We start from the raw sequence: 23,310 nt of genomic DNA on the forward strand, positions 1-23,310 counted from the left end.
TACTTCCTGAGGGAATATGCAGAAGGACTATGAAAGGGATGGGGAAATATGAATTCTAGGATAGATTACCCAGCAGACCTCTGTTTAATAACTGAACGCATTTTTTTTTTACCACATGTATAACAGGGCAATGATACATAGTGAAAATGTGGACTGGTGTGGAAAGTCAGTCTGAAAAGGATGTGCTCACTAATTACCTTTCAGCAAATCTGAGGAGAAAGGACATGTCAATCATTTCCTCTCTGAAATGTTCTCTGGGCTGTTGGAGGGAAGTAGGACTCCTTTGAAATTTCACCTTTTTTCATTAAGTTTTCTCACCACTCTTCTTAGGGCACTCATCACCTCCTTGTTCCTCAAACTATAGATTACAGGATTCAGCATTGGAGTCACCACAGCAAAGAAGAGGGTGGTCATCTTCTGTTCTGCTGAGGAGTCAACCTCAGGTCTCATGTATGTGAAGATGGCCGTTCCGAAGCACATGGACACCACAGTGAGGTGGGAAGCACAGGTCCCAAAGGCTTTGCTACGTCCCTGAGCAGAGCGAATACGCAGAATGGCAGCAACTATATGACCATAGGAGAAGAGGACCAGGGAACAGGGAAGCATGATCACCAGAAATCCTGAGATGGCCACCATGACCTTGTTGAAGGAGATGTCCACGCAGGCTAGCCGCAGCACAGCCAGGGTCTCACAGGCAAAATGGTTAATAATGTTGTGACACAGGGGAAGCCGAAAGGTGATGATTGTTTCCATCAGTGAATTCATGAAACCAGCCACCAAGCAGCCGGCAGCCAGCCCCAGGCACAGCCCCCCATGCATGATGACTGTGTAGTGCAGAGGGTGGCACACCGCCACATAGCGGTCATAGGCCATGGCTCCCAGCAGGAAGAACTCAGACCCGCCCAATGCCAGGGACACATAGAGCTGGAGCACACAGCTTTGGAATGGGATGGTCTTCCAGGCTGACAGGAAGTGAACAAGCATCTGTGGGACAGTGCTGTTGGTGTAACAGATGTCCACAAATGACAGGACACTGAGGAAAAAGTACATGGGTGTATTTAGTCTGCTGTCCAGTCTGATAAGGAGGAGGATGAGAAAGTTCCCCAGCATGGTCACCAGATACATGGCCAGGAAAAGGAAGAAGAGGGAGACCTGAGTTTCCCAGCAGCTGGACAGGCCCAGGAGAATGAACTCACTCGCCCAAGTCTGGTTTTCCCTGCCCATGAGCCTCTGAAGACAAAACCCCAGTTATAAATCAATAAATACCAGATACTTAAGGTGGCAGAGAGCCTGATAGGGCATGTAGACCAAATAGCCATCTAAAACTAAATGGCGTGGTTTCCCTAATTGTTTCCTTCAGGGTTTGGGACCATAGTAAAACACATTAACATGACTCAGGTTCAAGGAGAAAATAAAATTCTTCTTTTCTCCTTCCTTAAGTAGGAAAGGTTTTATTAGAATGCTTAGACATTTAAGTTAAAAAATTAACTGTAAAACACACTTTCTTCTTCAGAGCCAATCCTTAACCCTGAAGTTTGTTTACTTCTCCTTTGGAAACCCGTTTTCACCTCTTTACTCTCTCAAAATCCATATTAAATGGAACCTAACAGGCAGAAACAGGTTTTTTTAAATGACATTTTTACACCTGGATTCTCTATGATAATAAAACACTCAATTTTCACCTTTTGAAATAAGAAATGTGGGGTTATAAGTTAGAATGTGGCAAATATACAATAGGCTTTTAAATAGCAAAAAAAAAAAAAAATGGTCAAAATTACATTTCAGAGACAGTGACATAAAGAATGAAGACCTGGCCATTGGGCTTAGTTTTGAAAAATCTTCACCTACTTGTCTTTTTATCTGGATGAGAGGCTAAGAGGACTGCCATACATCCACCATACATATGTTTCTTGACAGGCATGACTGTCAAGAAATAAATCAAAGTCAGGGAGGCATTAACTACCTTCCCTAAGAATAAGAAGAACTCAAATACTTGCCATACATATTAGCCTATTAACGAAGAGGTAATGGAAAGCTGGCTGTGCATTCCCACTGATTCTATTTGTACGTATCCTGGACAGTGATCATGATGGATTGGAGACTATAATGTGATGGAAAATAATTAATTGGAATTAACTCAGTACAATGACTGTTGATTAACTCTTTCCTTTCCTTTTATCCCCATCTGAAATACTCGACTATCCTGTGCCTCCCTCCACCCCCCAAGAAACTGTCTTCTCTCATCCTCGCACTCTATTCCCTCTATCATGATTCGCAAGACAAAAGGCAATAGGCTAGTCTGCTCAATACCATCCTTAAACTTTCTAATCCTGCTGGCATATTGGTATTTCAGAAAGCTCGAGCACTCTAGTATTCTCTCTGGAGCTCTAGTATTATCTCTAGTAATCCTGTTTGCACCTTATTCAAGTCACAAGTGATTTCCAAAAACCTCATGGACTCAACAAAGCCCACTCTCAGTTTTCCACACATTGTCCCTCTAATTAGTCTGCCATTTAAGTAGAGAAAGTGAAACCCTTACACAGCAGTGCCAAGGAGATATTATTTGCTTACTGTAATCAGATAGTACCAATGAATATGTTATGGGAATCAGACTTTGTGTTGAGGGTATTCATGACAGTAAGAGCCACTAACTGTGGATAAGGAAGCTGCCAGAGGTGCTTGGATTAGCCAGAAGAAAGGGATCCATGGGCATCTGCATATGACAATCCTTCCTTTACCTATGAATAAATTAAGCTTGATAAACAATTCTCACTTCAAGAGATAACTTATGTGGACACAAGGAGAGGCAGTAAAAATACAGAATGTTCTTTAATTCTTTAAAACTTACTCTAGAACTTCAAATGGTTAACAAGTCACCTTGCAATATCTCTATCAAAGAAATAGGAAACCTACCTTTTTGTCCCTAATAAAAAAGAAAACTTGAAATACAAAAATATCACTGTTAAGGGTCTCAGGTATAAGAGAAAGACAAGTGATTTCACAGGGGAAAAATTTGTGCCTAGGACGCATCAATGGAGCTTGACCACCTATGCATGATCTTTTATGAGCTAAGCTAAGGAAGGAGAATGGGGTAGTCTCCAATTCTGCTACAATACTGAAACAATTTATGTAAAGGAATTTCACCAGCAGAAGGCAAAAAGAAAAATAATAGTGCAGGAGGTAACTTATGACTGGTGATTATTTAATGTTTTCTCGGGTGCCAAATAAGATTTTGTTACAAACAAAAAACCTGACTAATGTAAATCTCTTGGAGTTTTGAGTCTTTCACTTCTTAAAAACTAATAATAATTAGTTAAGGGTTTGACAAAGAGAATGTAATCCCTGATCTTTGGTCAGCAATTTTCCTTAAAAGCCCACAAAGGTATGGGTCAAAAGTAGAAATACCCCTAGTTAGCCTTATCATTGTTTCTGCATCATCTTCATGCTTTGTAAAGTGCCTCTCCCTAGGAGTGAGTGAACTCCTTTGCCAACGAACTTTAATTTCCCAGTTCAACTCTCATTACCTAATTTCTTCTTCTGGGTAAAGGAAACATAATTTCAAGTCTGTCCTAATTCATTAGAGGCAGGAAAGTTGGGAGGTTAAAAAATAAGGCTGTAACACCAATAGTAAAATGAATGACTAAGTTAAGAAATAAAATAAAATGTTTAAAACATTTTTTGAAAATTTGATATTAAATGGAGATTAAAACAGATTTTCAAAAGTAAAATGGAGGTGTTTTAACTGGCAATGATGGCATTCCCGTACCTCCTTTTTTCCCTAGAATTGTGATTCAAGCTAGTTAATCACAAGTGATCTTTAAAGAAAAAAATCCACCTGGAAACCTTGAGATTTTCCCCAAATGTTCATTGGCAAAGCTGTTCTCCCCACTCCATCCCGACTTCCTTATGCATATCTATACTGCTTGACCATTATCATTTCAGAATGAGCTGTTCTGCACAAACCTGTCCTCTGAGTCCAGATTTCCAGTGGGCAGGTGCTAAGGCACGCAGTGCAGTGCAGGGGATGGGACCTGTAGTAGCTAAGCCCAGTGATTCCTATGAATGCTGTCAAAACCTGTGCTAGGTACTTCATTTCTCAGAGGAGAAAGAACTTTCTCCTCAGTTTGGCTCCTCAAAATGGGACATATCTCTCCAGTAATCCAATTCAATTCAATTATCACATAAGACTAGGAAGGAGCTGTGTGTTAAGGAAAGCCTAGTTTCCTGACTCCTGTCCCAAGAACCCACTCTCTGAGCATGACTCTCCTACCTTCAGGACAGGCCAGCAATGCCCCAGGAAGGGTGGGGCTGAGCAGGATGTGGGATTTTGGAAGAAGTAACTTTCTTTTCCCTCAGGGATAAAATCTCTGCAGGCCAATTATGCTGTGCTTGTTAGACCTGTTACTTCTTCTCTAGCTGGTGATTCCTTCATCTTAAACTTTCACCTGCTTTCACTAGTAAGAGAAGCTAGTTTTTCCTGACCCAGAAACAAAGCCCCAGTTTCCCTGGAGACATTCTCTTAGGTCTTTGTTGAACTTTCACTTGGAGGAAGTTATAACTTGCCCATGACTTTCTGTCCATGTTCTCATGATTGGCATTATTTGACCCAAAACCCCCAATTATTCATAGATCTCATAGGAGACCACGAACAATACTTTTTGTACCATGATTCTGAAGTTGTACATGAGCTTTCTCCAATTTTGGCTCACTGTTAGGAGGCTCCTTTTAACTGGGCCTTGTCTAATTATTTGACTGCTTTTATATCTAAATGTCTGTCCTCATATTCTGCAAATACAGAAATTTACTATCCACTTTAAGCATCTCAAATTATATATCCATTCTACAATATATTCAGGTTGTTTCTTGTTTGTAGCTATTGCAAACAATACTTGCTATGAACATTCACACACACACACACACACACACACACGCTACCTCTCTCAACTTTTGTCCCATATATGTATTCATTTCTGTTTCCCAGTAGTAGCACTGACCCATCACAGATTATGTGATTATGTGCATTTCCAGTTTTAGCTAATATTGTCAGTTTTTTTTTTAAAAAAAGTTGTACCGTTATACTTGCACCAACTATGTATGAAGATTTATTTGCCCTAAGCTTTCTCTAACATTGGATTGTAAATCCTTTTGATTTTAGCAATTCTGATGGATATATATATATATATATATATATATCCATATAATGGTATACCATTGTTACTATATTTTATATTTCTCCGATGATTAATGAGGTTTTGCATATTTTAAAATATTTATTGCTCATTTGGATATTCAATTTTCTGAGGTATTCAATCTTTTGCCCATTCTTCTATTTGGTTATCTCTCTTTTTCTGATTAATTTTAATTATTTTAACATTTTGAGTATGGGTCATTTGTCATTTATATGTATCACACCAAAAAAAGTGGTTTAACTTTTCATTCCCTTAATGGTGTCTCTGATGAAGAGATGTTTTTAATTTTAATGTAATTCTACTTATCAGTTGTTTCCCATATATTTATTGCTCTTTTGTGTCTTGAAAAATCTTTGCCTACCCTAAATCATGAAGTTATTATTCATGTTATATTCCAGGAGCTTTAATGTTTTCTTTTTCACATTTAGATCAACAATATATCTGGAATGTATTGTTGTGCATAGTATGAGAAAGGAACCCACATTCACTTGTTTTCTATGTGACTATCCAACTTTATTGAGAGACCATGCTTTCCTTACTATTCTTCTGTGTTGCCATCAAGCAAATTTCAATTTATATTTGTAGGTTTGTTTTGAAATTCTTATTTCTGACCCATTGGTCTATTTATCTATTATTATAAAATACTGCATTGTCTTAATTACGGTAGTTTTATAATAAACCTTGTTTTATAGTGTAAATCATCCAACTTGTTTCTACATTCTCAATTGTTTTGGTTATTCCTGGCCATTTGAATTTGTAATCGGATTCTAAAATTAGCTCAAACATTTCCAGGAAAGAAAAGCTTGCTATTTTAGTTGGGATTTTATCTAAGAAATCAGTTTTAGGAAAAGTCACATTTCTGTGCTTTTGAGTATCCCAACGCTTAAAAATATATATTTTCCAATTTATTTAATATCTGTTCATTTTTTTCTATGTGAAAATGTTGTATATCTCTCATTAGATTGGTTCCTAGACATGGTATTTTTCACATGCTGTTTTAAATAATATCTTTTAAATTATATAAAATGTAGTTAGCTTTTATATATTAAAATAGAGGCCTGGTGCATGAATTCCTGCCTGGGTGAGGTCTGGCTGGCCTGCCCCGATCGGGGCCAATTGGGCCGGGCTGGCCGGGGGGAGGGGATGCAGGCAGTTGGCCAGCTGGCCCCACCCCCTGGTTGAACTCCCGGTTGAACTCCTGGTCAAGGGGACAATTTGCATATTGGCCTTTTATTATATAGGACTAGTGGCCCAGTGCATGAAACTCGTGCACATTAAAAAGGAATTAATTAGAGAAAATATTTTTACTAATTAAAAAATTAGTAAAATGTATATGAAAATCTCCCTCTTGTTAGAGTCTGGGGAATGCCACGGGACCCAGAGTCAAATCCCCGCCCACCCGCGCATGCCTCAAAATCATGAAAGACCCAGACCTGGCTGGCCCCACACCCATTAAGCCCCGCTGGGCAGGGGGTGCAGCCTCAGATCCCCTGTTAAGCCCTGCAGGGACGCAGAACATGGCCTCAGGTCTCCCAGCCAGGCACCGGGCGGGGTGCATGACCTCAGGTTCCCCAGGCCTGGCAAAAGGGCGTGAGGGTGCAAGGGCACAAGGGCATGATGACCATTTGCATATTAGCTCTTTATTATATAGGATTATATAGGATATGTATATATGAAATGACTTTTATGGATGACTGGTGTCATTTCTTCCTTATATTTTTGGTAAAATTCACTGGTAAAGCCACCTGGCTTGAAGTTCTATTTGGTAGAAAATTCTTAAATATGGATTCAAATTTCTTAGTATATAGGATTATTCTATTTCTTCATGTGTTCATTTTGGTAAGTTTATTTTTTTTTTAGAAATTTGTTCTAACTTCTCAAATTTATGAGCCTAAATTAATATCTTCCTATGATTTTAGTGTATATAGAATCTCTCTTTCTTCCACAATACTGTTTATTTCTTACATTTCTCTCTTTTTTTTTATTAGTCTTGGCAATGAACTATGGTTTACCATAAAATACTTTTTAATATCATTTGGTGCAAGGAGAGCAACAAAGACAAGGTAATCCCATCCCTTAGCAAATTCCATTTACTTAGCAAATGCCATTTAATAGGTCACTTACTAGATTTAATAGGGAGAAAAAAATATTTTTTTCCTTAAAAGAAAAATATTAAAAACTGTCAAACATCATAAAAATTATCCTAAATTATATGTGAAGGGAAGTAGAGAACATGTAGTTCTTCTGAGTTATTGCTAGTACAGGACCAGAGAATTAGTACTCTAGGACACTGAGAAACATAGCTAGTATATCAAACCCAATTCTAGGGATTTTAGAAAACCCTGTTGGATTAAAAATGTCAATATCCAAAGTCATTACAAATTCAGTTTCTGGCCATAATTGAAAAATGGGGATGGTATTTGTCCTAAACATCTAGAAAATTGAACAAAATACATAAAATGCTGGAAAACATCAGTCAAACATCAGTTCCAGACACTGATCCTGAGAGATGAGAACAAGTGAGGTGAGTCACAAGTGCCCCTGCTCACTGCCTAGAGAGAGTTTCCAGGCTACAGGATGATGAGAGAAACCTAAACAGAGCCTGTGGTCATCCTGTTCATCCTGAAAAGACAGTTCGTAGTTTGGAACATAGTGCCAAAGAGAAGGGGGTGCAAAGGAAAGGGGCATTTATTATCTGAATATTGGTTTTTAAAGTCTTTTGCTGACTACTAATCTTTGCATGTTGTGAGGGCCCACCAAGGCCAAGAAGAGAACCACCAGAAAGGAGTAAACAGAGTGATCTCTACAGGTAACACAGGCCCGGAGCAGTTCATGTGCTCACCAGTCAGAAAGGAAAGCCCTCTAACACACAAGACATTGAGCAAGGTCCTCAGGAAAGTATAACCTCAGTAGTGTTACAAATTGACTCAATATTTTGGCCTGTTTTAGATCCAACCTTTATGACCCTTCTGTAAAAGAAAGCCTCAAATTATCAAATAAATTCTAAACCATGTAACTGCCTCCCTGAACAAAGTGCAGAAATATTTAAAGTAAAACAAAAATATCTAGCACATGAAAACATAAAACTCACAATGTCGGTAATGCAATAAAAATTTTCCATGCATGCTAAGAGGCAGGAGACTTTCTAGGTCATAGTACAATGTGGGGAAACCCAAACAAGTCACAGTGAGGGGGAAAAGGCAATCAATAGGAGCATGTAGAAACAACATAGATGACATAATTAGGATACAAGCACATTAAAATAACCATTATAAATATACTTCACATGTTCAAGAAGATAGAGGGAAGTCTAAGGATGATGAGGAATAAAACCAAAGATATAAAGACACCAATTCAAACTACAAGGATAAAAACTACGATATTGAAATAAAAAATACACTACATGGACTCAATAGCAGATTAGACACTGCAAAACAGAAAAAAAATGAGAAAAAATAAAATATAAATAAGAATATATTCAGGCATACAAATGATAAAAGTATTCATCAGCAATAGAAACAAAAATGAATTTCAAGGAACTTAAGGACATAAACCAAGGAAAAAAATTAAAATGAGGACATCCTATATGCTAAAGAGGTAATATGCAAATTGACCATCATGCCCTCACAAGATGGCTGCCTATGACCAGGCTGGCAGGGGGGTTAGTGAGGGACGACCAAATGGCTGAACAGCAGGCTGTGTGGGGCGACCAGGCCAGTGGGGGGTGGGGGGCAGTGAAGGGAGACCAGGCTGGCAGGGGAGGGCAGTTTGGGGGGACCAGGCCAGCAGAGGGGGCATTAAGAGGTGACCAGGCCAGTGGGGGGGGAAGTTAGGGGCAACCAGGCTGGTGGGGGGGGGGGTGCAGTTGGTGGTGACCAGGCTGGCAGCAGGGGGCAGTTGGGGATGATTAGGCTGGCAGGGGGTCAGTGAGGGGCAACAAGGCCAGCGGGGGGGGGGGGCAATTGGGGGCAACCAATCCAGCAGGGGGTGGCAGTTAGGAGCAATCAGGCTGGCAGGGGGTCAGTGAGGGGCAACAAGGCCAGCGGGGGGGGGGGGGGGCAATTGGGGGCAACCAATCCAGCAGGGGGTGGCAGTTAGGAGCAATCAGGCTGGCAGGGGGGTGGGGGCAGTTGGTGGTGACCTGGCCAGCAGCGGGGGCCAGTTAGGGGTGACCAGGACAGCTGGGGGGCAGTTAGGGGTGATCAGGCCGGCACGCAGAGGCAGTGAGGGGCGATCAGGCTGGTGGGGGGGGGGCAGTTAGGGGTGACTAGGCAGGCAGGCAGATGAGCGATTAGGAGCCAGTGGTCCAAGGTTGTGAGAGAGATGTCCTGGATTGGAGAGGGTGCAGGCTGGGCTGAGGGGACCCCTGCCTCCATGCAAGAATTTCATGCACCGGGCCTCTAGTAAGTGAAAAGACAGAAAAAATAGAGAAAATTAAGGAAATCAAAAGCTGATTCTTTAACAGTACTATATCAGTAAAATTGATAAATTTATATCCAGATTGATGAACAAAAAAGAATTTATAAATGATCAACATTAAGAAATAAAAGGGGTGACATCACCACTGGTCCTACAGATATCAAACGAATAAAACAAAACCTCTTGAATATATTTAAAGTCAATACTTTTGACTAGTTGGATGAAATGGAAAAAAAATTGTGTTGCCAAAGCTCACACAAGATTAAATAAATAATCTAAATACCTCTCTATCTATAAAAGGTATTCAATTTATAGTTTTAAATATTCCCACAAACTGGGACAAAGCAACTTTTGGAAATATTCCATAATTTGTTTATGTTGGTTATAAACATTTGTCAAGCCTTAGTAGGTGTGGCTCAGTGTTTGAACATAGACCCATGAACCAGGAGGTCACATTTCAATTCCCAGTCAGGGCACATGCCCAGATTGCAGGCTTGATCTCCAGTGGGGGGCATGCAGGAGGCAGCTGATGGATGATTCTCTCTCATCATTGATCTTTCTATCCCTCTCTCCCACTCTCTTCCTCTCTCTGAAATTAATAAAAACATATTTTTTTAAATTTAACATTTGTCAAAACTCATATAACTGAACACTTTAAAATGATGAATTTTTGTATGTAAAATATGCATCAATAAACATGATTTTAAGAAGGAAAAGTGATAAAGGATATTATTTATTTAAATAATATCATAATTTTGAAAAGAGATGTAACTACAAATTGAGTAGGCATTCAAAGGGCAATAAGCAAGGCTGTGAATAAATTTATGTCAATAAATTTAAAAACTTAAAACAGACAAATTTCTGATAAAATATAACTAACAAAAGCTGATGGGATGTAAAATAGCCTGAAAAATCCTATAAGCATTAAAGAAATGGAGCTTGTATTAAAAATATTCCCACAGAAATAGCTAGATGAGTGAGTTCCATCAAATTTTCACAAAACAGAATCATTTCAATCATACCCGCTGGAGCTCCAGTGTGTAGTTGTGTGTTACACAAAGGTAGAGAGATGAGGTAATAAGTAAGACAGTATAATCACACCCATGTTTTACTTGACAATGGATGTGCCCTGGCATGGGACTTTTTATCCTGAAGGGATGCCTTTTTCTCATTGGAACAAAGACCATGCCATTTTACTAAGCTATGAGTCTAGTTGCCAGCCCCTCTAATGAAAGTAGAAAGTTGAGTCAACTGATGTCTACATTTATCCCATGTCTACATCTCATAAGTTTAGAAAAATTGTCTTAAAGCAAATTTATCATCTTCCCATAACTAGTTCTTCTTCCTATTTTTTATGTGCATGTACCATACAATCATGTCCTCTCATTAAAAAAATATAAGAAAAAGGGGGAACCCTAACCGGTTTGGCTCAGTGGATAGAGCGTCAGCCTGAGGACTGAAAGGTCCCAGGTTCGATTCTGGTCAAGGACATGTACCTTGGTTGCAGGCACATCCCCAGTAAGAGATGTGCAGGACGCAGCTGATCGATGTTTCTCTCTCATCGATGTTTCTAACTCTCTATCCCTCTCCCTTCCTCTCTATAAAAAATCAATAAAAAATATTTTTTAAAAAAAGAAAAGAAAAAGGGGGAAGGGTAAGAGATCAACCAAAGGACTTGTATGCATGCATGTGAGCATAACCAATGGACACAGACAGTAGGAGGGTGAAGGCATATTCTGGGGGTGGAAACAGCTGGGGAGAGGTCAGGGCGGTGGGGGGGGGAGAAGGAGACTTAAGTAATACTTTAAACAATACAAAATTTAAAAATAAAATAAAACATTTACCAATTTGGCAAAAACCCCCAAAACATTTTTATATACACTGAGTGGCCAGATTATTATGACCGACCAGATTATTATGACCATCCCATCAGTACAATGAAGTGAATTAATTATGCAAATAATAATAAAACCTTGAGAGTATTTGCTTAGGAAGTTTTCATATTCAGTATTTTTGGAAGTGTCAATGAAGTACTGATGGGGTGGTCATAATAATCTGGCCACTCAGTGTATATACTAGAGGCCTGGTGCATGAATTCATCAGTGGGGTCCCTCGGCCTGGCTGTGGGATCGGGTCAAAATTCGCTCTCTGACATCTCCCAAGGGGTCCCAGATTGTGAGAGGATGCAGGCCAGGCTGAGGGACCCCACCAGTGCACAAACAGGGCCAGGGAGGGATGCAGGATGTTGGCCAGCTGGCAAGGAGCCACAGGAGGGCTCCAGGGCATGTCCAGCCCATCTCACTCAGTCCCGATGGGCTGGACCCCAGCAGCAAGCTAACCTACTGACCGGAGCATCTTCCCCCTGGTGGTTAGTGCACGTCATAGCAACTGGTTGACCAGTCAACTGTCTGACCTCTAGTGGTCAGTGCACGTCAGAGTGAGCAGTTGAGAGGCCTTAGCATATCATTAGCATATTGCACTTTGATTGGTTGAACAGCAGACCAGACGACTGGACACTTAGCATATTAGGCTTTTATTATATAGGATGAAAAATCAGGAAAATGCAAGAGATTGTTCAAAATCTCACTGTCTCCTTTCTCTTATGTGTCTTCATAGGAGTTTTAATGCTCTTAGATAACCACAAATTTGACTTTCACTTGACCTCTAATTATAGTACTTAGATAGCACTTAGTACTTAGTGAAAGCAAAATTGCATCTCTGTAAAGTTTCTGCAATAAAAATTTATTTTAAAGACCTTTACTTGTCTTAGAATAACCCTCAGTAATTTTAAAGAAAATAAAATATCAAGCAAAGTTAAATCCTTTGTAGCCTTTCCAAATTCATTGATTTTCTCATATTTTGAGTGAGAATATTAATGTCAATTCTGTCCTTACTGGATAAAGGATAGAGAAAAGGGCTATAACAGTCACAGAAAAAATCTTTATTGAATATGTGACTGTTATGGGCTGACTCGTGTCCTTAACCCCAATGGCCTTCAGAGGAAATTGAGTTAAAATGAAGTCATTAGAGTTGGCCCTAATCCAATATGACTGGTGTCCTTATAAGAGGAAATTAAGACAGACATGCAGAGGGAAAACCATATGAAGGCACAGAGAGAGGACATCATCTAAAGGCAAGGAGAGAAGTCTCAGAAGAAAGCAACTCTGCTGATACCTTGATCTCAGACTTCTAGTTTCCAGAATTGTGAGAAAATAAAGTTCTGTTTAAGCCATCCAGTCTATGGTACTTTGTTATGGCAGTCCTTACAGTGAATTGATAAAACAATAGAATTGAAATAATAGATATCAAAATAGTTTAAAAATTTCAACTATTCAATGTAAAGTAATAGTGCCCAAATTAACAATAATAAAAGTAATGCTGATACCCATAGTTCAAGATACTCAATGCATTATTTACCCATTAGTATGGAGTCCTTAGGTCTTGGGCGACTGAACATAAATGACTATGATAAATTGAGATGCTTTCTGAAATGCAAACTGAAGTGAGAATCATTTTATCTTCTCATAGAAGCCTTCACCAATGCAACCTTCAGTGGGGAGAAAGTGGGGAGGGGGGAAAATCCTTTGATCTTTTGAATTCCCAGAGTTCGTCTGTGTATAACTTGTGTTATAATTTTGGATTTTGTCCTATTTGCCCTATAATTGTACAGTAAACTATACCTCATAAGTCAAGTTTTGCTCACCACCTGTTTTTGTATGGCCCACAAGAAAAGAATTTTTTTATTTTTTAAATGTTTGAAAAAATCAAAATAATAATATTTGATTATGTGAAAATTATATAAAATTCAAATTTCAGTATCCACAAATTAAGATTTATTTGGTATTCATTCTTTCATACATTGCCTCTGGCTGTTTTAGTGCTTCAAGGGCAGAGTAGAGTAGCTGTAACATAAACTGTTTAGCCCACAAAGCTTAAAATATTTACTATCTGGCCCTTTACAGAAACAGTTTCCCAACCCCTGTCTTAGAAGACTGTCAATTTCCTGAAGTAGTGGCAATATCTAAACACAACATTGGTACTCCCACAATGCCTACAGCAGTGTCTTCAACAAAGTGGATGCCCACAAAATGATCATAAAATAAAAAAATTCAGATTTTCCCTAGCCAATAATGTCATTGTGCACAAATGACCCTGGTTATATCTTTATCAGAGTAAATTATTTGTTTCTCCACTCAATTATTTCCATTAGTCAGACAGAGTGTGTATGTTCACATATAGTAAGTCCTGCACAAAAACATTTTAATAAACTTTTATAGCAACACTCTCCTAAGAATAGTGACTCATTCAGCTACATTCATCACACTTATCTTAAGTGAGTCTTCATATGTGAAAATCATTGTGCTCCCAATAGAAACATGATAACTTTGTACAAATTAAGATTCATAACCAGGTCCATGACGACAAACAATGTGACAAATCAAATCAGTAAATGGTGTTTTCTCCAATTTCTCTCAAGCCATCTGAGTGAAGACTGAGTAAGGTGAAATAGATTACAGTGCTTAACACCACTGAATATGCTTCTGAGACATAAAAAAGCACCACATCTCAGACCACAACCTAAACACTCAGACTCCTACTCTACATCACCAGTATACATTATGGGCAATGCAGTTGATGCCTGTCATATCTGAGTTAAGTGGAAAACACACAGGCAAAGTTTATTTTTCTAAGTGATGCTCATGATTCATCAAGTTCCAAGTTTTGACATAAATTCTGATAATTGCCCTAAGAGTTTCTGCCAGGCCTCCTTCACTTCCTTATTCCTTAGACTATAAATCATGGGGTTCAGCATAGGTGTCAAAATGGCATAGAAGAGAGAGATCAACTTCTCCTGAAGGCCAGAGGGGCCAGAGCTGGGCTGGATGTAAATGAAAATGGCCATGCCATAGCACAGGATAACTACTGTGAGGTGAGAGGCACAGGTGTGGAAGGCTTTCTTTCTTCCCTCTGTGGACCTGATCTTTAGGATGGTGGAGATGATCTTGACATAGGACAAGAGAACCAGGCAGAATGGTGACATCAGCAGGACAATGCTAGAAACCATGGTTGCGATCTCATTGAAGGAGGTTTCCACACAGGCCAGTCTCACCACAGCTAGGAGTTCACAGGATATGTGATCAATAAACTTGTTGGAGCACATGGGCAGCTGAAAGGTGATCGCAGTATGCATGAGAGAGTTGACAGAGCCACTGACCCAGGATGTGATGGCCAACCTAGTACAGAGCCCTCCATGCATGATGACCACGTATCGCAGAGGGTCACACACAGCCACATAGCGGTCATAAGCCATCACTGCCAGTAGAACAAACTCAATCCCGCCCAATCCCAGAGAAAAAAATAACTGGGCTGCACAGCTCACGAGTGGGATTACTTTATGTTCTGCAAGGAAATGAACCAACATCTGAGGGACTATGGTTGTGGCATAAGAGACATCAACAAGGGAGAGGTTGGTGAGAAAGAAATACATGGGCGTGTGGAGTCGGCTGTCCAGTCTGATCAGAAGAACAATGAGGAAGTTCCCCAGCACTGTCACCATGTATGTGATGGAGAACAGGACAAAGAGAGAGACCTGAGTGTCCCAGTCACTGGACAGGCCCAGAAGAATAAACTCTCTCACCCACGTCTGGTTTTCTGTTCCCATTAAAAAGTCTGAGGATTATTAATCTGCAGAGAGAGTCAGAAAAAGAAAACAAAAAACAAGCTGTTGAATCAAAGAACCTTAAGAAAAACTTTTTAGCAATACAAACTTTATACAAGTGGCCAGCCTTAGCTAGATGCTTCAGATTCTTTATTGGCCATCACTACAGGCTATGTTCCAATATGCACTATATCTTTTCCACATCAGAGACAGGCCAATACCTTGATGAGGACATGATATGGCCTCAGGGAGACTCAGCTAAAGCCTAGAGATGATGCAGTGCAACTTTCAGAGATCTATATCTTCACCAACTTACCTCAGATTCTAGGGCAAGAAGAGCTTGAAAGGTGACAATAATAAACAATTACAAAATTCCTGATTAGAAAGTTTTTTTGTTTTGTTTTTATTCATCACTCAAGGATATTTTTCCATTCATTTTTAGAGAGAGTAAATGAGAAAGCGAAAGACATAGAGAAACATCGATGTGAGAGAAATACACCGATTGATTGCCTCCTGCACATGCCCCAACCAAAACCCTGGTATGGAAGGAGCCTGCAACCAAGGTAAGCAATCTTGAGCAGAATCAAACCTGGGACCCTTTGCTCCACAGGCTGACACTCTATCCAGTGAGCCAAACAGGCTAGGGAGGAAAGATTTTTTGAAACGTACCTTAAATATATTAACTAGACACAGTTAAAATTTCAAAACATGTCGAGAAAACTAAGATGGCGGCATAGGTAAACACTGGGAAATTGTCACCTCACACAACAATTGAAAATTACCGCAAAGGACTGAGCAAACATCATCCAGAACAACTGAAAGGCTGGCTGAGTGTAAATTCTACAACTAGAAGGAAAGAAAAGCACGCTGAGAGCCAGAGGCGCTGCAGAGGTGAAGTGCAGAGGTACGGCGGCTCGCGCGCGCGAGGAAAGGGGGTGGCGCCTGAGGACGCGGCTGTCTTTTTGAATCACAAACGCCCGACTGCTCTGAACTCCGGTTCCGGGAAGTCTCTGGGGACCCAGGACTCATACGGGGAGAGGCTGGTCTGTCCGGCAGCGGGCGAACTTGAGGGCGGCTTTCCCTCAGAGGTGCTTGCAGCCGTTACCGGGACACTGAGATGCGCGACTCCGGGCGGAGAATCGGCCATAGCTCCCTGATCCGCCCTTTGACTCCCTGAGACCCCGCCCCACCCAGGCTGCGGCAGAGGCTTTTGCATGTGAATGTACCTAACTGCAGCCGAACCAGGCAGACCCGGAACTTCCAAGAGAAGGCCCAAGGCCCCGCAGCGGCTTGCATTGCTTCACAGCTGAGCCTCTTCGTGGCTCCTGCTGTGTGGCCTCAGGCAGAGGCTGAATTAGCACCTCCTTAGATCCAGGAGCCACTGTACCCAGTGGTCAGAGGGTACCAGACTGCAACTCCTCAGATCCATAAGGGACACACTCAGGGAGCAGACTCAGTGAGCACCAAAGCCCCACTGAAGCAAGTCTTGCCCCAGAAGGGTGTCTTCAGCACAGAAGTTCTCCCACTTTAGACACAGCTGATTCTCACAGCCAATTGGCCTGGAGGTCATTCCTCCCAGTGATTCTACAACAACCAAGGCACCAAGAGTGCACCAAGAGTGTCCACCCCAGGTAACTGGGGAGGCTGAGCTACTGGGCCCTACAGGACACCTGGCGCGCAGGGCCACTCTATCAACACAGGGAAGCTGCCAAAATGCGGAGACAAAGACACAGGTCACAAATGGCAGAAATGGAGGAAAGCAAACGATTGGATATAGAGTTCAAGGCCACGTTTATAAGGTTTTTCAAGAATTTTATGGAAACCGCCGATAAATTTAATGAATCCCTCAATAAGTATAGTGAGACCATGGAGGACATGAAAAAGGACCAACTAGAAATTAAGCATACACTGACTGAAATAAAGAATAATTTACAGAGATCCAGCAGCAGACAAGAGGATCCCAAGAATCAAGTCAAAGATTTGAAATACAAAGAAACAAAAAATACCCAACCGAAAAAGAAAAAAGAAAAGAGATTCCAAAAATATGAAGATAGTGTAAGGAACCTCTGGGACAACTTCAAGCGTACCAACATCAGAATTATAGGGGTACCAGAAGGAGAGAGAGGGCAAGATATTGAAAACCTTTTTGAAGAAATAATGACAGAAAACTTCCCCTACCTGGTGAAAGAAATGGACTTACAAGTCCAGGAAGCGCAGAGAACCCCAAACAAAAGGAATCCAAAGAGGACCACACCAAGACACATCATAATTAAAATGCCAAGAGCAAAAGATAAAGAGAGAATCTTAAAAGCAGCAAGAGAAAGACAGTCAGTTACCTACAAGGGAGTACCCATACGACTGTCAGCTGATTTCTCAACAGAAACCATGCAGGCCAGAAGAGAGTGGCAAGAAATATTCAAAGTAATGAATAGCAAGAACCTGCAACCAAGATTACTTTATCCAGCAAAGCTATCATTCAGAATAGAAGGTCAGATAAAGAGCTTCACGGATAAGAAAAAGCTAAAGGAGTTCATCACCACCAAACCAGCATTATATGAAATGCTGAAAGCTATTCTTTAAGAAGAGGAAGAAGAAAAAGGAACTCTTACCATTTGCCACAGCATGGATGGAACTGGAGAGCGGATAAATACCACATGATCTCACTCATTTGTGGAATATAATGAATAACATAAGCTGATGAACAAGGACTGATCCAGAGACGGAGAGGCATTGATTGGACTGTCGAGATGGAGGGAAGGTAGAGGAGGGTGGGGGTAAGGGGGAAAGATCAACCAAAGGACTTATATGCAAGCAAATAGGCCTAATCAATGGACATGGACAACGGGGGGGAGAGGGCATAAGCGGGGGGTGGGGGGGTAGAGGGTAACATGGGGACAAGGACACATATGTAATATCTTAATCAATAAAAAATATATTAAAAAAATATATATATATATATTAACTAGACCTGTCATAATATAAAGAATAAATGTCCTATCTAATAATAGACAAACATGGTAATTAACCGTACCTCCGACACACTTCCAATTGGCTAATCAGGGCGATATGCAAATTAACTGCCAACCAAGATGGTGGCCGGCAGCCAGGCAGCTGAAGCAAACAGGAGGCTTGCTTGCTCCAGTGATGGAGGAAGCCAAGGTTCCCCGTCTGCTGCTGCTGGCCTCTGAGCTGCACTCTAAGAAACAATGTTGCAATTTTAGAAGCTAAACAAACCCCAGAAACCTGCTTTCAGCCAGCTGGGCCTCAGAGCTGGAGCTGAAACAGTGTTTCAATTATAGAAGCCAAACAAACCCAGATACCTGCTTTCAGCAGCCAAGGTCTCAGAGCTGGAGCCGAGCCTCAGAGCTAAAGCCGCGTCTCAGTTCCAGTGACAGCCATACAAGTAAATAAATCCCAGATTAAAAAAAAAAAGAATAAAAGGAGAGGTGGGGAGCTTCAGTCACCCGCCAGCCTGAAAACGGCCCTCAGCCCCTCACCCAGACTGGCCAGGCACCCCAGTGGGGACCCCCACCTTGAAGGGGGTGTGACCAGCTGCAAACAGCCATCTTCCCCTCATCCAGGCTCGCCAGGCACCCAAGCAGGATCCCCACCCTGATCCGGGACACCCTTCAGGGCAAACCAGCTGGCCCCCACCTGTGCATCAGGCCTCTATCCTATATAGTAAAAGGGTAATATGCAAACTGACCCTAACAGCAGAAAGACTGGGAATGACTGGTCACTATGACACACACTGACCACCAGGGGGCAGATGCTCAATGCAGGAGCTGCCCTCTGGTGGTCAGGGAGCTCTCACATGGGAGGAGCTCTGCTCAGCCACAAGCCAGGCTGATGGCTGCCAGTACAGCTGTGGTGGTGGGAGCCTCTCCTGCCTCCTCAGCAGCGCTAAGGATGTCCGACTGAAATTTAGGCCTGCTCCCCACTGGCAAGTGGACGTACCCCAAGGGCTGCCGGGCTGCCAGAGGGATGTCTGATTGCCATCTTAGGCCCAATACCCCGGGGAGTGGGCCTAAGCCAGCAGGTGGTCATCCCGTGAGAGGTCCCAGACTACGAGAGGGCACAGGCCGGGCTGAGGGACCCCCCTTCCCCCCTGAGTGCACAAATTCAGTGCACAAATTTTTGTGCACTGGGCCTCTAGTATTATTATAAAAGGAAAGACTGAAAAGCAGCAAATTCTTGTGAAAAAATCTGGAATCAAGGATCCTAGCTTTGAAACCTGTTTTTATTTAGCAGATATGTGATTTTGGTTTAGTGAGAAACCTTTATATATGAAACAGGATATTATTTTACAGCTCACAAGTACATTTAAGCTCAATGTACCATGAGGAAAGTTCTTGTGAATTATTACTGATAGTAGTACACAGTAGGATGAGTATTAGCATTAACATGATCTCTGCCTTGGAGTAGATAAGGTAGCAAATGTGATTTTTCTCACAGATATTTTCCACAAACTCAGACATAAATGAATTGGGAGACCATCTTTAATGAATCTGTGGGCTTAGGAATGGATGGCTGCTTTGAGGGTTTTGGTTCTTTTGGTGTTTTTGATAGCTTTGATCTCTTCATCCTTTTATGGGATGAAATAGGAAAGGAGATTGTACTTGTACCTTGTCCTGTTTATCTTTTTGAGTAATCCTACTAATATTTACCCTTTGTAAATGGGCTCAAAAGAAAGCAAAGAAGACGTGGTACAAGAGAGTAAGAAAAAAGCAAATGTTTACTCTTCTTCATTGTCTAAGGCAGAGAAGAGGGTATGAATTAATGGAAATGTACATTAAAATGAAGTTTCCCTTTTGTTTTATTTTGCTCAAGAAATGCTTTTCAGTAGCTCTAATGTGTTATAATAATAATTTGAACATTAAACAGAAATAGCTTAAATTTTAAAATACATTTGAGAAGCACCAACTCAATTTTATTTCTTCATGTCTGCCTATTCACTAACTTTCCTTTTCTTGCAAAGTACAAAATAAGGGAAAGGAGGAAATAAAGACAGCAGGAATGGTTGAGGGAAGTATAGAGCTGCTTTTCTCATTCCAGAACCCATATAGGGGTCAGTTTAGGGTCTCTGAGTAGAAAGGGTAAGACTGTTTATGTTTAACTCTCATACCTCTTAAAAGACAAAACAAAGAAAGTCGTTCCAGAAATGCCTTTCCTATTCATGATCAGACACATACATTTTTAGAAACTCCTTTTCTAATATCTTCCTCAAAAACTGATCTATCAACAGTTCCCCCTTTCCTGCTGCATCATGATAATTCCATCACTACCCCTCCCTTTGCTTTTCTTCAATCATGATCAGTCTGAGAAAACATCTGCTTGCCTTGACCAGTGTTGAACAACCACCACAGTTAAGAGTTAGCTCTTCCTCCAATTTAAGTTTATGTTCTCTGCTCAATATTTGTTACAACTCTGGCTACTTCATCTTTTTTCCAGGTACCTAATGCTCCTTTAATAGACAATCAAACCTGAGAAAAGATGTCAATAAAATGGCTTTCCCTCCTACACAGAAATCAACTCCTCTGAGAGAAATCCAGAAACTAGTAGAGAGACTTCTAAACTTTAACTGTTGAGAAAATACCCACATCAGAACAGGTAGAAGAAGCTGAGGCACATTTTTGCCATAAACCCCACCACTGGCACCATGCCTTACAATTGGGAGGAAACCCATAACTCTCAGTTTCTCACTGAGAATCTATGGGATAGGGCCACACATCCAGCAACCTCCTTGATATTAGCTTTGGCAGTGATTCTCTTTTTTATTGACACCAAAAGCAAAAATAAGTGAGTGGAACTATACCCAACTAAAAAGCTTCCACACATCAAAGGAAATAACAAAATGAAAAGGCAGCCTACGAATTGAGAGAAAATATTTGCAACCATATATCTCACAAAGGGTTAATATTCAAGATACATATGTACTTACTTCAGCAGCAAATATACAAAATATATAAAGATGTATACAACTCTATAGGAAAGACAATAACCAATTAAAAATTGATAAAGTTCCTGAATAGACATTTTCCCAAAGAATACATACAAATGGCCAACAGGCATATGAAAAGATATCTCAACAACACTAATCATCATGGAAATGCAAACCAAAACTACAATGAGATATCACCTCACACCTGTAAGGATGGCTATTATCCAAAAAAATCTATATATATAAAAGCCTAAGTGACCAAATGACTGGAACAACTGGACACTATGATGAGCACTGACCACCAGGGGGGCAGACGCTCAATGCAGAAGCTGCCCCCTGGTGGTCAGTGTACTCCCACAGCGGGAGCACAGCTCAGCTGACAGACCCATCCCAGCAGCCACTGGCCCAGTGGCAGCCACTCCCTCAGTAGTCCTGCAGGTCCAATCTCCAGAGAATGGGCCAGGCACCGATGGTCCAGTGCCACCAGCACGATCCCGACAGTGCCACTGGTCTCCTGGAAGTCGGCCTTGGGCACCACAGCTGCGTCCCCTCCCTAGATGCTCCACAAGGAAGAAAGGATATAAAAGCAGCTGCCACGTGGCTCCTGACAACCCGTGCGAATGTCAGATCCCAGGCCAGCAAGGGTGTCCCACCGCCAGCCTGGAGGACTGATCACGTCCAGAACCCCCCCACACACACACACCACCACCACCACCCCTCAGGATGCCCCCTGTGCATGAATTCATGCACCAGGCCTCTAATAAAAGATAAAAGAGAACCCTAGTACACCGTTGGTAGGAATGTAAATTGCTAAAGCCACTATGGAAAACAGGGTGGAGTTTCTTCAAAAAAATAAAAAATCAGCCCTAGCTGGCTTGGCTCAGCGGATAAAGCATCAGCCTGCGGAGCGAAGGGTCCCAGGTTCGATTCCGGCCAAGGGCACATGCCTGGGTTGTGGGCTCAGTCCCCAGTAGGGGACGTGCAGGAGGCAGCCGATCAATGGTTCTCTCTCATCATTGATGTTTCTATCTCTCTCTCCTTCTCCCTTCCTCTCTGAAACCAATAAAGAAATATATTTTAAAAAATAAAATAAAATAGCCCTAACCGGTTATGCTCAGTGGATAGAGCGTCAGCCTGTGGACTAAAGGATCCCAGGTTCAATTCTAGCCAAGGGCATGTACCTTGGTTGCGGGCACATCCCCAGTAGGGGGTGTGCAGGAGGCAGCTGATCGATGTTTCTCTCATCGATGTTTCTAACTCTCTATCCTTCTCCCTCCTCTCTGTAAAAAATCAATAAAATATATTTAAATAAATAAATACATAAACTACCATTTGATCTAACAATCCCACTTCTGATACACACCTAAAAGAAATGAAACCAGTAGCTTAGAGAGATATCTGCCCTCCCATGCTCATTGCAGCACTATTCACAACAGTCAAGACATGGAGACAAATAAGTGTCTGTCAGAGGATGACTGGATAAAGAGACTGTGTTGTATAAACATACAATGGAATCTTTTTGAGATTTAAAAGAGAAGGCAATCCTGCCATTTGCAACAACATGGATGAAGCTGGAGGATAGCATGCTAAGTGAAATAAGCCAGACACAGAAAGAAAAGAAAAAGCACACTGCATATCTCACTTATATGTGGAATCTAAAATAGCAACTACAGAGAATCAGAGTAGAAAAGTGGTTACTAAGGGCAGGGAGGTGGAGGAAATGGGAAGATGCTGGTCAAAGAGACAAATTTGTCGTTATTAAGGATGGATAAGTTTAGAGAGGTAACAGCATGATGACTATCCTATATAATAAAAGCATAGTATGCAAAGTGTCACCTCCACTGGGATTTGTCTGGAAGTTCAACCAGGGGGCAGAGCTGGCCAGGGGAAGGGAGAGAGGCCCCAGCAGCAGCTGGAAGCCACTAGGGACCCTACCAGTGTACGAATTTTGTGCACTTGGCCTCTAGTCTTTAATACTGTATTTAATACTGGAAATGTGCTAGAGAGTTTATTTTAGGTGCTTATCACAAAAAAAGGTAACTATGTGAGAGAACAATATGTTAATTACCTTGACTGTAGTAATCATTTCACTAAATATACAT

The 23,310-nt window shown here is 41.3% G+C and overlaps 2 protein-coding genes across 2 annotated transcripts; both read right to left on the bottom strand.

The window, feature by feature from the left end:
* Positions 1 to 291: 291 nt before the first annotated feature.
* Positions 292 to 1,224, bottom strand: LOC118665714 (olfactory receptor-like protein OLF3). Its single transcript, XM_036327007.1, has one exon. The coding sequence runs from the start codon at positions 1,222 to 1,224 to the stop codon at positions 292 to 294; it is 933 nt and encodes a 310-aa protein (XP_036182900.1).
* Positions 1,225 to 14,316: 13,092 nt separating this feature from the next.
* Positions 14,317 to 15,270, bottom strand: LOC118665715 (olfactory receptor-like protein OLF3). Its single transcript, XM_036327008.1, has one exon. It carries the CDS (start codon positions 15,268 to 15,270, stop codon positions 14,317 to 14,319), a length of 954 nt encoding a protein of 317 aa, XP_036182901.1.
* Positions 15,271 to 23,310: the final 8,040 nt, after the last annotated feature.

Source organism: Myotis myotis, unplaced genomic scaffold (genome assembly GCF_014108235.1).
Source record: "Myotis myotis isolate mMyoMyo1 unplaced genomic scaffold, mMyoMyo1.p scaffold_m19_p_11, whole genome shotgun sequence".
NCBI classification, from domain to species: Eukaryota; Metazoa; Chordata; class Mammalia; order Chiroptera; family Vespertilionidae; genus Myotis; species Myotis myotis.

Excerpts from the sequence above, each read along its gene's own strand:
- LOC118665714 (XM_036327007.1), bottom strand. The coding sequence starts at position 1,224 with ATGGGCAGGGAAAACCAGACTTGGGCGAGTGAGTTCATTCTCCTGGGC.
- LOC118665715 (XM_036327008.1), bottom strand. The coding sequence starts at position 15,270 with ATGGGAACAGAAAACCAGACGTGGGTGAGAGAGTTTATTCTTCTGGGC.